At 44.8% G+C, this 13,821-nt stretch overlaps 1 protein-coding gene across 1 annotated transcript; it reads left to right on the plus strand.

Annotated features, from left to right (window-relative positions):
• Positions 1-779: 779 nt before the first annotated feature.
• LOC311202169 (ATPase family AAA domain-containing protein 2-like) lies at positions 780-13,466 on the plus strand (the record flags this gene model as incomplete). Its single annotated transcript, XM_084276709.1, has 12 exons — positions 780-783; positions 1,079-1,217; positions 2,640-2,772; positions 3,011-3,126; positions 4,357-4,531; positions 4,799-4,887; positions 5,229-5,388; positions 5,869-5,959; positions 6,397-6,711; positions 10,968-11,029; positions 11,981-12,109; positions 13,416-13,466. The coding sequence occupies 12 exons, from the start codon at positions 780-782 to the stop codon at positions 13,464-13,466; spliced, it is 1,464 nt and encodes a 487-aa protein (XP_084132835.1).
• Between the last annotated feature and the right edge of the window lie 355 nt (positions 13,467-13,821).

Here is a 13,821-nt window from a genome sequence, read left to right on the forward strand (position 1 = left end):
GCTATTGGCATTACAAGCTATAGTCAGGGCTGTACTTCAGGGCTGTACTGTAGTGAGCTCAGAACAGGTATTCAGAGAGGAAAATAATCATCAGGCTTCTCCAGAAAGCTTACAAGATAAAAGGCAGCAGATGGCTGTGCACAGGTGGGAATACAAAGAGAAGTTATTCCTCAGAAGGAGGAAGAGCAATCCCACTACAACAGGAACGTGCCAGTTTTCCTGCTTGTGAGCAGCAGGGAGAGACTTCTCAGGAAGTAAGGCAGGTTGCCAGGTGTGTATGGAAAGCTCCTGCAGAGTGTGAAGATCAGCAGGGGAGAAGAGAGTGGTGTTCCTTTCTGTGTTTAGCTGGTGATTGGAGGAAGCTGCTGTCCAGGCCTGTAATTAGGAGCTGTCACCCCAGAGCTCAGTGGGCAACTAAATGAGCAATGAGGTTATTTGGTAAAAATGTAAAAGGCCATATTGACTTTATGCTTGGAGCGAGGGGGGAAATGTGAAGGTTTAGTGGGAATGATGGTTGTGATGAGGGCAGTCGGCCCAGCGATCCTTGTAGGAGATTTCTGGATGGGACAGAATGAGGCAAGAGGATGCTTAAGGACAGGAAAGGATGTGGTGGTAGTTGAGCCAACCAGTGTTAGGTTTTGTGATGGACCAACCCTGCACCCCCACAGCGGAGCTCAGAGACACAGTGGCAGGAGGGGGAGCCCAAAGAAGACCCCAGCGGGCTGCTCCCAGGGCCGTCAGCCCATCCAAGCCCTACCTGCACAGGCCCAGACGAGCGCATGGGTACGCAATGGCAGGCACCCAAATCAAATGGAGGAGGAACAGCCACCTGGGCCCCTCCAGGGCTCTCCCAGCAGAGCAAGGGGAAGGACATAGGGAGCAGAACAGCAGAGAAACTGAAGCCTTTGTGCCTCAAGCCTCAGCTAAAGAAGATGACAGAACTGTTGTTACTAAGACCGATGAGAAGCCACCCAGTCATCTCAGCAAGGACAGAACCTCTGTGTAGTGCATTCTGAATTTAATTTACAAGAGTACTTAAGAAGTTCAGTCTTATCTCAATGTACAGTTGTTCTGCCAGAAGAAAGTGTTGAGAAGGATGAAGAAGATACTCAGAAGCTTTATCACCTTCGAGAGAGGAGGAAACCTGTTGAGGACTATCAACCACCACTGAAAAGTAGGCTCTCTGCAGGGTTTTTCTTCAGAGCTGATTTCTTTCAGTGAGATGGTTTTGGAATGAAAATGCATATGGGCACTCAACTTCTCTTTGCTTTCAACAGAACCAAGGCAAAGTAAGAGCAAAGTTTCAGACTGCTCTTCAGATGCCAGACAGAGGTCCCCATTTGGAAGTCCTCAAAGACTAGAAGACTCCTGCAGCCAAAGAACTGACAGGTTCGTGAATGTTTGGTGATGGTCCTTATTTCTCAGTAGTGCTGTCAGTGATACTGCTGACTAATGCTTCCAGAGGTTTTGGATTGGTGGGAATTACAGATGAACGTTAGGATTACTGCTGTGGTAGTCCAAGGGTAGAAGGAAAGCAAGTATTGAGGGGGGAGGCCATACTTTTTATTAGCCATTAATTATTTGAAATGCAGCATTTGTTGTCCTCAATGAGGTGATTATGGAGGGTGGGGCTGAGATGATGTAACTGAAATTCTCTCCTTCTTGACTTGAAGCCAGAATGTCCCTCTGAAAAAACATTTTGCTCTCAGACTTTTTAAGCTTGGAGGATACCAGTTACTTTCTTAAAACTAATTTAGGAAGAGGGAGACCCTGTGTGGATTTACTTAATCACTCAAGTACTGATTTTGGCTTCTCTTTGGAATCAGTTCCTGTTTGAGTAGGAAACTGTCCTTCACCAAGAAAAAGGCTAAATGAAATTAGAAATTCTAAATGACCACAGTCATGACAGAGGGGGTTTGGATCCTGTAAGCAGCGAGAGCATGGAGCACGCTGTCTCTTGCTAGATATGAGGAGCACTTTGCTCAGCATCCTCAAGAGCAGACAGAGAAGGACGGGTTCAGGAAACTGTCTTTTTAAACCGGTGTAGAAGGTTTGACTTTCCACAGAGTGGATATATGACATGAGGTGAAACTCCATTTCTATGTGTGTGAGAGAGAGAGGACACCATGAATCATTTGTTTATGCCATTTCTTTGCAAAACAGTTAAACATTTTACCTTCCTAAGAAACATGAAATTTCCCTGTCACAAGGGAAATCGTGTAACGGCTTTGAAATGAGATTCATCAGGAGAACAATCGTCTGAAACTAATAGATCTCAAAGGAAATTCTGAGATGGAATTCATTTAAATGTTGATATTACTTAGTGTGTACTTGGAAGTGTGCTTTGGGGGGTTCTTCTATCACCCAAGTCATGGTCAGTTCACAGTCTGCATCTGTGGAACTCCTTGTTCACAGCTTGCATTCATCTGTCTGTTGTGTGGTCTGCCATGGATATTCATAAGCGCTAAGAGTTGTCAGTTAGCCTGGCTTCATGTCTGGAGTGACCATTTTCCTTTGTTTACTCTTGGACATTAAATGTAAACCAATTTGAACAAATATTTACCTCTTTTTGAGGTTGATCTCACTTAGGTGGTCTTCTGGGTTCACCTGCTGTCATTATAAATGTAAAAATCTTCTAGCTGCATGCTAACAAATGCTTTCCTCTTCCTCTCCTTCGTTCAAATCAGGTGCCTTCCACTAAACCTCAAGAAGGATCGAAGGAAAAGGGGAGCAAGTCAGGCTGATGTTGATCCAATGCAAACAGGCCATTCAGTAAGTAAAGCTAGATCAGCGTGCCAGCGAAGTGTTTGCAGTGTTTCTGAAAGCTTCCAGTCACGTGCTGCCTATGGATACCCCCCCTAATGGAAAGGGGGTTTACAGTTCTGCTCTCAAGCAATTTGAATACTGCCCAGAGCTCTTCTTTGTGCTGACACAGACTTTCTGATGGAACCTTGTCAAGGTCATAGCTTTCTGTGATGTATGAGATGTGCTCTGTTGACTTTCTCTTTAGGTACGATTTGATGGTGTGGGTGGTCTTTCTGACCACATTTCAGCTTTAAAAGAGATGGTCATTTTACCGCTGCTTTACCCTGAAGTCTTTGAGAGATTCCAAATTCAGCCTCCAAGGTAACAGATACTGTGTACATTCTAATTAACCCATTTTCCTGAGAGTATTCAACTGAGCTATCAATATGTTTCCATGCTTCAAACTCTTCAGCCGTGTTGGTGGGTTTTCTTAGCAGTAGTAAAAAAGAATTTATTTAAAATGGGTAGAATCTAGAATCCAGGTGCAGCAAGGGCGTCCTTTGTCACTGCCTTGCCTTTAAAAGGAGGGCTTGGGGTGTTCTTGTTTTGCGTTCTAGGTACAAGCCAACTTGATTAGTTTACAAGCAGGAAGGAATACTATAGCTATAGTCAACTGTAATTCATTGCTTGCAAGTCCAGTGTTCTCTCTCAAGAGTCTTTTGTCGCAAGTGATCAAGTAAGACTGAGAATTACAGCCACAGCGTTGCAGTGGTGTTTGTGGTTGGGGTAATATAAGAGTCTGTCCACTTTTTATGCTGCTAAATTAGTTCTGTGTCAGGAAACAAGTAGAAATGTAATTGTTAGCTTTGTATGTGTTTGATCAGCAAAGTTCAGTCGTGCTACAGTGAAATTCTTTGATTTCAGTCGCTTTGAAAGTATTACAAATAACGGAAGGAAAGTCTTGCAGGGTTTGGCTTCTTTATGCACTGAAATTCTTTTTGAAACAGCAACGTTTCAGCTGTTCTCACTGATGACTGTATTTATCTGGAAATGCAGTTTTCTCTCCCAGCCTTAGACCTGCACCTTTTTTAGCATCAGCAATGCATGGTCTGGGAGAGCAAATCCAGTAACTTAGAGCTTTTGAGGGGAGAGTGCAATGCTTCACTGTCAAATCTTGCCTTCTGCGAGGACAAGCATTTCAATGCAGCGTATCACTGAAGAATGAACTGGTGATTCCCAAGTTATGCCAGTCTGGGATTTTGTGCTAAGGTTTATTCTTGCTTGGCTGTGCTGTGCTGTAACCTGCCCTGCTAATTTGTGGGCAGTTTTGGAAGTGTCCTTCTGGGATGCAATGATGTGCTCTCAAGGTTTGTACATCTCCACTCTCCTCTCTATCAATTGCACTTCCTGCCTTGTTAAATTGCGTTGGAACCCAGAACTTCCATCTCTTTTTGCCTTCTCCCTCTTCAGCTGTTGCCGCTAGTTCTGGTTAGGAGAGAAGAGGCGTGTAGTTTCGGGATGGGGGTTGTAATAGGTATTTTTCCATTAGGGGGGTTATCATATGTGAATTTAATGGGGGTTTTGTGGGGTTGTGTTTTGTTTTCATTGCAGAGGCTGTCTGTTCTACGGTCCACCAGGAACTGGGAAGACACTGGTTGCTCGTGCGCTGGCTAACGAATATAGCCGAGGTGGCAGGAGAATAGCCTTTTTTATGAGAAAAGGTGCCGACTGCCTGAGTAAATGGGCAGGGGAAACTGAACGACAGCTTCGTGAATTGTTTGATCAGGTAAGGCTGAAATGTGCCCTGTGTTCTGTCCGAGTGGTAACTGTAAACTTCTGTGGTCAGTATTTTTAGGAAGAACTCCCTGCTTTTTTGTGTTTTGTCAGTGTTTCCTTTTGCACTGGGTTATTGAGGGGCATGAGGTCTTGACCTGTATTGGGAAAGATAAATAGAGCAAATGGGAATACCATGCGAAACAAACCCGTTTAAGGATTTTTTCTCCTTAAAATAGTGCTTGCATTATGATGTCAGGATCCTGTGTTTCCATTCTAGGCCTACAAGATGCGACCTTCAATCATTTTCTTTGATGAGATAGACGGCCTTGCTCCTGTGCGGTCCGACAAACAAGACCAGATTCATAGGTAGTGCCTTTTTTGCATCTACATAGAAGCTTCTCGACCTCTGTGAAAAGAAGACCAGAACCTGTTTAACGCTGTGTCACGGGAATTGATCCTGCAAACCAGTAATTGCTGCTAAATAACAGAGTATTTTTCAACAAGAATTGAAATCAATTCGCTAAGCTTGATAGGAGCACAAGGCCTGTGTTAGCATATTGGTTTCTTTATGTCTTCCAATGGGTCTTTAGCTAACCAGTGTCTTACTGATAAAAGCTTGTTCTTTTTGAGTCATCATTGGAGAAGACTGTGTAGAATATCAGAAAATGTTCTAAAGCAGTGAATGGAAATTCTTTTTTTTCCCTTAGCTCTATCGTAACAACTCTTCTGGCCCTTATGGATGGCTTTGACAGCAGAGGAGAGGTGGTGGTAATCGGAGCCACCAACAGGCTGGATTCTGTAGATCCTGCTTTACGAAGACCTGGACGCTTTGATCGCGAGTTCTTCTTCAGCTTGCCAGATACGAAGGTCAGAATTGAAACTCAACCTTCATGTTGATGTGACAAAGTCCTTCTTGAGAACAGAACCAGGGTCACAGTGCGGTATTGCAGAGCAGTTCAGGTGAAAATCAGTATTGACAACTTGGACAAAAGCCATGCTGCATTGGCAGTAAGGTCGGGTACTGGATCTCTGTGATTGTATGTGACTCTGGCAGTAAATGTCTCAAGTAACTATAAATTACTGCTTTCACATCTTGAAAAGCAAAGAAATGTTGTGCACACAAGCATTCCTCTTTTGCTAGGAAAACCTTTTACCAAGGCTGGTGCCAGAGTGAATGAACTTGTTTTCATTCCCAAAGACGTTCCTGTTTGTTTATGTACTGTATCCACCTAGACACTGTCCTCTATTTGTACTCATGTGAGGATCTGGGGCTTTTTGTGTTGGTTGGCTTGGTTGTTTTTTTTTTAAGAGAAGACGTAGGACAAACCACAACCATTTTCTTTCCAGGCTAGAAAGGAGATTTTTGAGATTCACACACAACATTGGAGGCCTCAGCCACCAGGCACGTTCCTGCAAGAGCTCGCTGACAGATGTGTTGGTAAGTTTGAAAACAAAGTGAGCTTCTGCACGTGGCTGAGTCCGAAGGAATCTGAGCTTCTACCAGGCAGTACCCAGGCTCTTGCACCTTGCTGCACAGCGTGGCAGTGAGGCACCTGGCACGGCGTGGGAGAAGTGAAGAGATTCTTTTCATTTTGTGAATATTCTTTTTGTGTCTCTGAGAACGTTGAATGGGTTTGGGGCATCTTCCTCAGGAGCAAAGTTCTGATGAGGAGACTGCTTCCTAAGTGTGGGAGACCAGGCTGCGAGCGACGTAACAAAACTTGTCTGCAGCGCGGTGCCTCTTGAAGTGCTCTGTTAACCTGTGAATTGTTGGCTGCGGGCAAAGTCTTTCAGCACTGCACTTCAGAAACCTGGGCTTTGAGTGGTGTGCTGCCTGAGACTGATGTCCCATTTGGCTTTTGTCTTGTTTCTTAGGGTATTGCGGTGCTGACATTCGAGCCTTATGTGCTGAAGCTGCTCTCTGTGCTTTGCGCCGCCACTATCCTCAGATCTATGAAAGTAACGAGAAGCTGCCAATCGATGTTGCTTCTCTTGAAATAACAGCAGAGGATTTTTTTGTGGCTATGCAGAAGATTACTCCAGCTTCACAGAGGGCTTTGGCTTCCCCTGGGCGAGCGCTATGCCCTATTGCCAAACCGCTGCTTGAAAACTCCCTCGCAAGGATTTTACAGGCCTTGCAGAGAGTATTTCCCCACACAGAGTCTGCGCTACGGAAGGACCACCAACAAGGTACAACAGTAGCATTCACTTCTTTAACATTCTGCCAAAGCAAAAGCTGCTCATTTGTGCCATCACCATCCACCAGCCTCTCCAGCAGAATGGCAGCATCACTGTATAACAGGCAGGGGCACACCTTCATTGCAGGAATACCACGCACAGTTTGTGTTCTGGATTCTAAACTGAAGTGCAGGATGGGAGCTGTGAATGACTCGCTGTATGCAGTCAACAACAGCCTTCTCTACTTCAGCATCCTGTTTGTGGCAGTAGCTAACATCCTATTTCTCAGTTGTAAATATGGATCTAAGATTGAATGTACAAGGTAGCTCTTTCAAAACATTTAACTAGGGGCAGAAGGGAAGGCTTCTAATGCCTGTCTGAAGAATGTCAGGCCCACAAGACACGTATAAGTGGTTTAAGCTAAATACTGCTTGAGCTACCATGATTTCTAACCCTAGGGTTTTAACCTGACTGCCTGTGGATTGCAGTGCACACTTGTACATGAGATCAGAGTGGTTTAGCACTATATACGCTGGGGCTCGGCTTGCCCAGCAGATGTGAGGTCCTGCCTATGACAGCCTCAGGCCTGAGCCGGTTTAGTCTGTCCGTTGGTGAGAGTCTGTAAAGTGATAAACTTGCTCCACCCCAGACAAATGGAGGTTTGTTAACTGCTATTATGCTAATCTCTGGAAAATATCCTACCAGGATCACCATCAACCTTTGAAGAAATGCCACCGCATAAAAAGCCCAGAAGAGAAGAGAGGCAGTTCCTCCATCCTAGAGGGTAACTGTTTATGCTGATCTTCAGACATTTTAATGTGCAGTTTGTATAAGCTAACAGCTGAAAAGTTTTCCTGTTGCCACTACTGTTGGGTCAGTTCTTTTTCTCAATCTCTGTCGCTGTGCTGTCCAGAGAAACCTGACCTGCTGAGCTTGGTTATGTCTCTGGGATCTTGGACTTCAGCCAGCAAAGGCACAACAGTGTAGCACACAACAAGGGCTCTTGACAAATGTATTTCGTGCTAGTGCAGAATGATGACTAGGAAAGCCAAACACAATTCAAACAATGAGAAGGACTGAGAAAATCTTACACATACTTCGGGTACAGCTGTAATTTAACCAATCAATTGTGCACTTCAGATACGGGGAACGTGTTTCAGTGCCCACCTCAATTTTTTTTTCCTAATTCTCTTCTCCCTCCCTCCCTCCCTCCCTCCCTCCCTTCCTTCCGTCTCCAGTAACAATAGGCAAATTGCAGCTGAAAATTGGGGTGGACGGGTGGTGAAGAGATCCAGAGAGGTGTGTCCTGAGTGAGGGTTGTTCTGCCCAATATCAGGTTACTGACCAGCTGGTGTGTGTGTATTTGAGCTGGACAGTCCCCTGTGTGATTCAAGAGCTGTTGCTTCACCCAGCCAAGCAAATAGCAGGATTGGTGGGATTTCGTAGGGGAGCTATGGGATGAGTTGGTAAGAAAATGGGTTTTGAAAGTCTTTCTGATCACAGACCAGCTTCTTACTTGCTGGAACAGAGAGAGTCTTTACAAACAAAGGAGGTTAGGGAAAAGCCTTTGACAGCTGTGTGTCTATTCATCACTTGACTCTGAAAGTTCTTTCCTCCTCCTTGTTCTAGAACTGCTCCTTACCAGCCAACCTGTGTGAGGCCACGGTGCTTACTAGTTGGAGAGCCAGGGTGTGGGCAAACTTCTCATTTGGCACCTGCAGTAATACATGCCCTGGAAAAGTTTCCTGTTTATACACTGGACATGCCTGTTTTGTTTGCTGGCAACACATCATGGGAAAAAACGTGTGCACAGGTATCTCCTCTTTTTATGCTCATGGGATTCACAAACTGTCTCTAAACTAGTAAAGGAAGTGACATTCATTGTTAATGGAGGTGGCCTGGTTTGGGCGTGCTGTTTGGTTTACTTCTGCCTGGAAATCCACTTCATCAGCATCAGCCCTCATCTTTTCACGTTGGTCTCTGCCTGTTCAGACTGCTCCAGACTCGACTGACTCAGATGTGTTCCTGCTCCGAACTGAAAATGGTCTGGTCTCCATCATGTAACCATTTACCCCAACAAAGCTGTCTTGAAGAAGACAGGGTTAGTCTTGTCTTTTCAGGCACACCACCACATACATCATGTACATTGTGAGGTTCCTTACACCAGCTCTGTTCCTGTCTGTGTAACAATGTCTATCTTTGAGTCAAAGTGAAAATTCTACCTTTGGGTTGGAGAGTTGTTCTGGGGGTGGTTTGGTTTTGTGTTTTGACTTTTGTGTACTCCTATTCGGTAAGAGCGTTTGACTGATCCCTGGTTACTTATGAGCCTGTTCCAAATGGCTCAGTCTTCTTATCCAGGCTTTCATTTTGCCAGGTGATGCAAGAAGCTCAAAGAAAGGCACCAAGTATCATTTATATTCCACTTATTGACTTGTGGTGGAAAGCTGTTGGAGATCCACTGAAAACAACCTTTACAAGACTACTGCAGAACATCCCATCATTTGCCCCAGTTCTGCTGCTTGCAACATCGGATGTGAGTTACACAGATCTCCCAAGAGAGGTATTGACATGAATACTTTTCCTTCTCTTTTTATTCAATTTCCTGTTCATCTAGAGCTCCTTGAAGCATTGGGGTACTTAAACAAATGCATCCTGTTATTACTCGGGCACCCTAGCCAGGTCTCCTCAAATCTGCTTAGACAAAGCAATGCCAAAAGCATTTGTCTCAAGTGTTTTCTGAGTAAAGGGATTGACTTTGACCCAACTTTTCCCCCCTTCTCACACACTCCTGCCTATTCGACAGATGTGTCCGTTTTCTTCAGACAAGCACTCATGTGAGTTCGAGATGGTTGGGTCTGAACATTAGTCAAGAATATGCAGTGCTGGCAATGGCACTGGGAAACCTATTTAAACTGAAAACATTTTTACTGAAAAGGGATATTTTTACTGAGAAAGTACAGTGGTCACGCTGTAACACAATGGACTGTAACTTTGTATTTCAATTCTTGAATAAGCATTTTTCATAGAAGTGAAAGCTTTACAGAGTCGATAGCTGAATTCCAGCTCCTGTTTAGTCACTTGTAAATCGATCTGTAGGCGTATTCCTTCACAAAATTCAGCAAGAGTCCATGCTGAGCATCCTAGACCTATTTTGTCTCAAATGTGGGGTCAGCTTACCTAGAGGTGGTTGTCATCAGATGCTTGGAAAGGGCAGGAAGACAACTCCTCACAGTCTGTCTTACTCAGGTGACAAGTTAGAATTTAGACAGGTACTCATCTTCTGGGAATAGAGTCTGAGCGTGTGTCGCCGTGTATCTGAAATAACTTTCCTCTTTGGGCTATAGATACGAGAGCTGTTTATTGGTCAAAATGAAGTTTTCAATGTCCAGTGTCCTGATGAGGGAGAAAGAAGAAGGTTTTTTGAAGACCTACTTCTAAATCAAGCTCCTACACGTTCTCAGTCCATAAGCAATGCAGGTGAGGATATTCTACATACAAAACGTGGGTACCTGTAAGTCAGTAGCTGTAGAGTTTTTGCTTTGTGGTATTTTTCTCTCAGTAACTTTTCACAGGTTTGTCTTGGGGTAACATGGATTGAATGAGAGTTTCTGATGTTTTTCATGGAACAACATGAAAATGGTCATGAAACTAAATCTGGGACTTAAAATAAAAGCGAGAAAGTTCTGGTGGGCAACATCTGTTTCTGAGAAGGAGAGTGTGGTGCTTCCTGAACATTCAGGCTTGAGGAGGAGTGAAATGCTGGGGTGCCAACGAGCACAAGGTTCTGAAGACAGAGATTCAAAAGCTAAGGTCAAGCAGCTCATTTAAGCTGCTTTTGGATTACAATATTGATGAGCCATCTTTGGTTCCATTCTTCCTGTAACACCTCTCTGCAGTCAGCACAGTGTGTTTCTTGCGTAAGGATGCTGCCCCTGTAGTTACTGAAAGCCCAAGTCGTGTCTTTCTGCAGATGCTGGTGTTCTGCTCCTGCAGGTTGTTTTTCAAATGGTACCTAAAGGGAAAACAGCCTTTGACTTCCTTTTATTGTATGAGTATCTTCCCAGTAATGACCAGTGTGAGTTAAAAAGCTGGATTTCAGGCAGTGTGGCCCCAGAGTCACCTGTTGAACAGAAGGCTTACATGCTCCTGTTTGCAGTGCAAGGTGTGTTTCCTAACCTACATGACTTGGGAGTGAGTGTTAGCCTGCCAGACTGTCACGGCAACGCCAGTGTATTTCCCCCCTGGCTGTACCCTGCCTTTTTCTCTAGTGCTTTTCTTGTATGCCCGAGTGCCTTCTGTTGATGGAGCAGTGACTTTGGCCAGAGAGAAGGTAAAAGTCAAGTGCTTCTCAGTGAAGAAATAACTGGCAACAGTTCTGTCTCTGGCCCTGCAGAGAGACTGTATTCCAGGATAATTCACTGACCCTGTAGCCCACCCAGAGAAGCAGAAATCCCGACTGAAGCAATTTGTGCCGTTCCAGGTGCCTTGGTACACCCTGTGACTGGTGCGAGCAGTTCCCGTGACGGTAACGCAGCGAGAGTTCGCAGAGGGCCAGGGGTTGTGGATGGCAGTGAGCTCAGAGTAAGTTGAATTTCAATGTTGCTAATATGGAAGTGGGACATATGTCTTATCTCCAGGTGGAGTGAAATGACCTTGAGGGCTTTGGTGCTAGTGGATCTGAAGGAGGCAGAGTTTGATGACGGGCAGTTGTGAGGCAGGAATATTGTCATGTGCTATGGCTGTTCTTTTAACTCCATCTTCACAGCCTCACACAACACCAAAGCTAAACAGCCACAGCAGTGGAAGAAGGTGCTGCTGCTACTTTGTTTTCCCAGAGATTATCACATTCACATCTTTGGTAACAGGCAGGACTGTGTGCAAGCTTGGCAACTTGCTACAGGCAGAGTCACTCTGCTCATTTACCCAGTCTAGAGGTAGGTGCCAGCTGATGTAACTTGGCTTCCTGACCTGCATTCCGTGCTGCTCTGGAAACAGCTGATTTGCAATTGGGATTCTTGATGGGATAGCCAGATGAGTACCAAAATATTTCCTGAAATGTTAGCCTGCCTTTGCTCTGTAGTATGAAAAAGTAACTCCTTTTCTCCAGTTAAATCTTGGGAGGTATTTAATGTGTTCTCTGAAGGGTCCCTCGTGTTTTCTTTTGCTGTAGAAAATGTAGGATGTCACTGGCGTTGTTACTGGTTAGTTTCTGAAAATATGCATGAGGAGCCTGTTCAGAGGATTTGGGGCTATTCTGAACTTGTTCCCATTTTCTCTTCAGCAACTGTTGACTTTAGCCACTGTGGCAACTAAGAACTTCACCGTCTCTGACTTGGAAAGACTCTATGGTGTTCTTGCTCGGTGCATTTACCGGCATCGGGAAGATTACGACACGACCCAACTAGTGCAGGTGATTCTTTCCTGTGTCTCACAGCACTTTGTATCACTGTTAAGCGTGTGTGAGTCCCGCCTGTGTGTGTGTGTGCTCTGGACATGGCACTTAGCAGGTTGTTACTCTTCACTGCTTAGTTGCCTGTGTTAGAAGACTTTTCCATTTCACTCTGAGGCCACTTCTCCGTATTGCAAAACCCTTGTTGTACTTGGCAGAGTCGTTGGCAATTTCTGCAGGGAACAGCTTGAACTGGAAGACAGTGGGTCCACCCCCACAGCCATCTCCAAGCAGTTAACCTCAGTCTGTCAGGAGTCCTTCCCCACAACCTTTGTCGTGAGCATCTTTATTTTGACACAGGGGGAGATTTCTGCCTCTGATGGTTTAATAGTCACATTCTCTGATCCCTTCCTCTAAGAGAGGACTTCTGACTTGTCAGAACTCAGCAGAAATCGTCCAGAGGCACCCATGGTGCCAGTCAGGCGTTCCCAGCCTTGAGTCCATTTAGATAGGTTGGATATTGAGTCTTCAGATACAAGATCCTTGAAACCATTTGTCTTTGAGCTGCTTGTGCCTGAGAAGAGAGCAAATTCCTTCTACTTCTCAGCCTGCCTTGCAAAAGAGGAAGACCTGGTCTTTGGCCCTTGTCTTCCACATCTGACAAAGAGTTAGACCGAATGTTCTGTTCTGCCTGTGCAGCCCTGAGGATGCTTTGGATTCAGGGATGCCATTCCTGACAAACAGGCCCATCTCTCATCCAGCATAGTGATGTGGCTTAGCATGGGAAGGGACGTGTTTCTGTTGCCTGGGGCTTGTGAGGTTTTGTGACTTCACTTGTAATGCTTAAATTAAGAGAGACTTGATTTCTTAGTTTCCTACTTTAGCTTTAACCAAAAAAACCCCAAGCCTCCTATTCAGAGTGATGCTCCAAGTCAGTCAGGAGCAAACTCTGTGTATGAAGAGAGAAGTCTTTAACAAGTAATGATTCAGGGTGCAGAAGGGAGCATTTCCAGCATTTAGTTGGGGCTTTTCTGGAACTGGCTCTTCTTTCTACCTGTTGGAAGCACTGTTGATACAGAGCCATGGTCCCGTGATACAGATCCACACTGTCTCTCTTGTCTGTGCTGACAGGATCCAAAGATACACGTGTTTAACATCCGTGGAAGTAAAGAAAGATGTGGTGGTGGTGGTAGCAGCACATGTATTTGCTAAATATTGCTAACAGTTGCGTGTGTGGACAGATTCTTTACTCCTGTGATGAATAAATAAGCAGGGTCCTGAAGCTCTTGTTCATGCTGACTGCTGGTTTGTCTTTTCTTCTTCCTAGGAAATGAAGAAAGAAATCGAAGCCTTCAGTCATGCCTTCCATCATGACTGACTTCAGCATTCTTCCACTTGGCTGTTCTCACTGCACGCTGTTCTTGCTGCATTATTCAATAAATGTTACTTGCACATCTATTAAACAAATACATTGTAAAATTGATTAGGAACACTCAAAGTCCTTTAGCTGCTTTTGATATTTTCATCATTATCTAGAAGGCCCATCCTAAATCTTTGCCTGATCTTTCTGCACTGAGAGACTCCTGGTTTTCACAGGGAAATTAACCTCAAAGTCCAGGAACACCACTTAGTTAATCAATGGGAAAGACTGGGCTTTGGATCACAGGAAACACTCTCCTACCAAAACACACAAGCGCTGTCTCAAGTCCCAGCCTGAGAATCCCAACTGCAGT

This window comes from Gallinula chloropus (assembly GCF_964237585.1).
Source record: "Gallinula chloropus genome assembly, chromosome: 29".
Taxonomy (NCBI): domain Eukaryota; kingdom Metazoa; phylum Chordata; class Aves; order Gruiformes; family Rallidae; genus Gallinula; species Gallinula chloropus.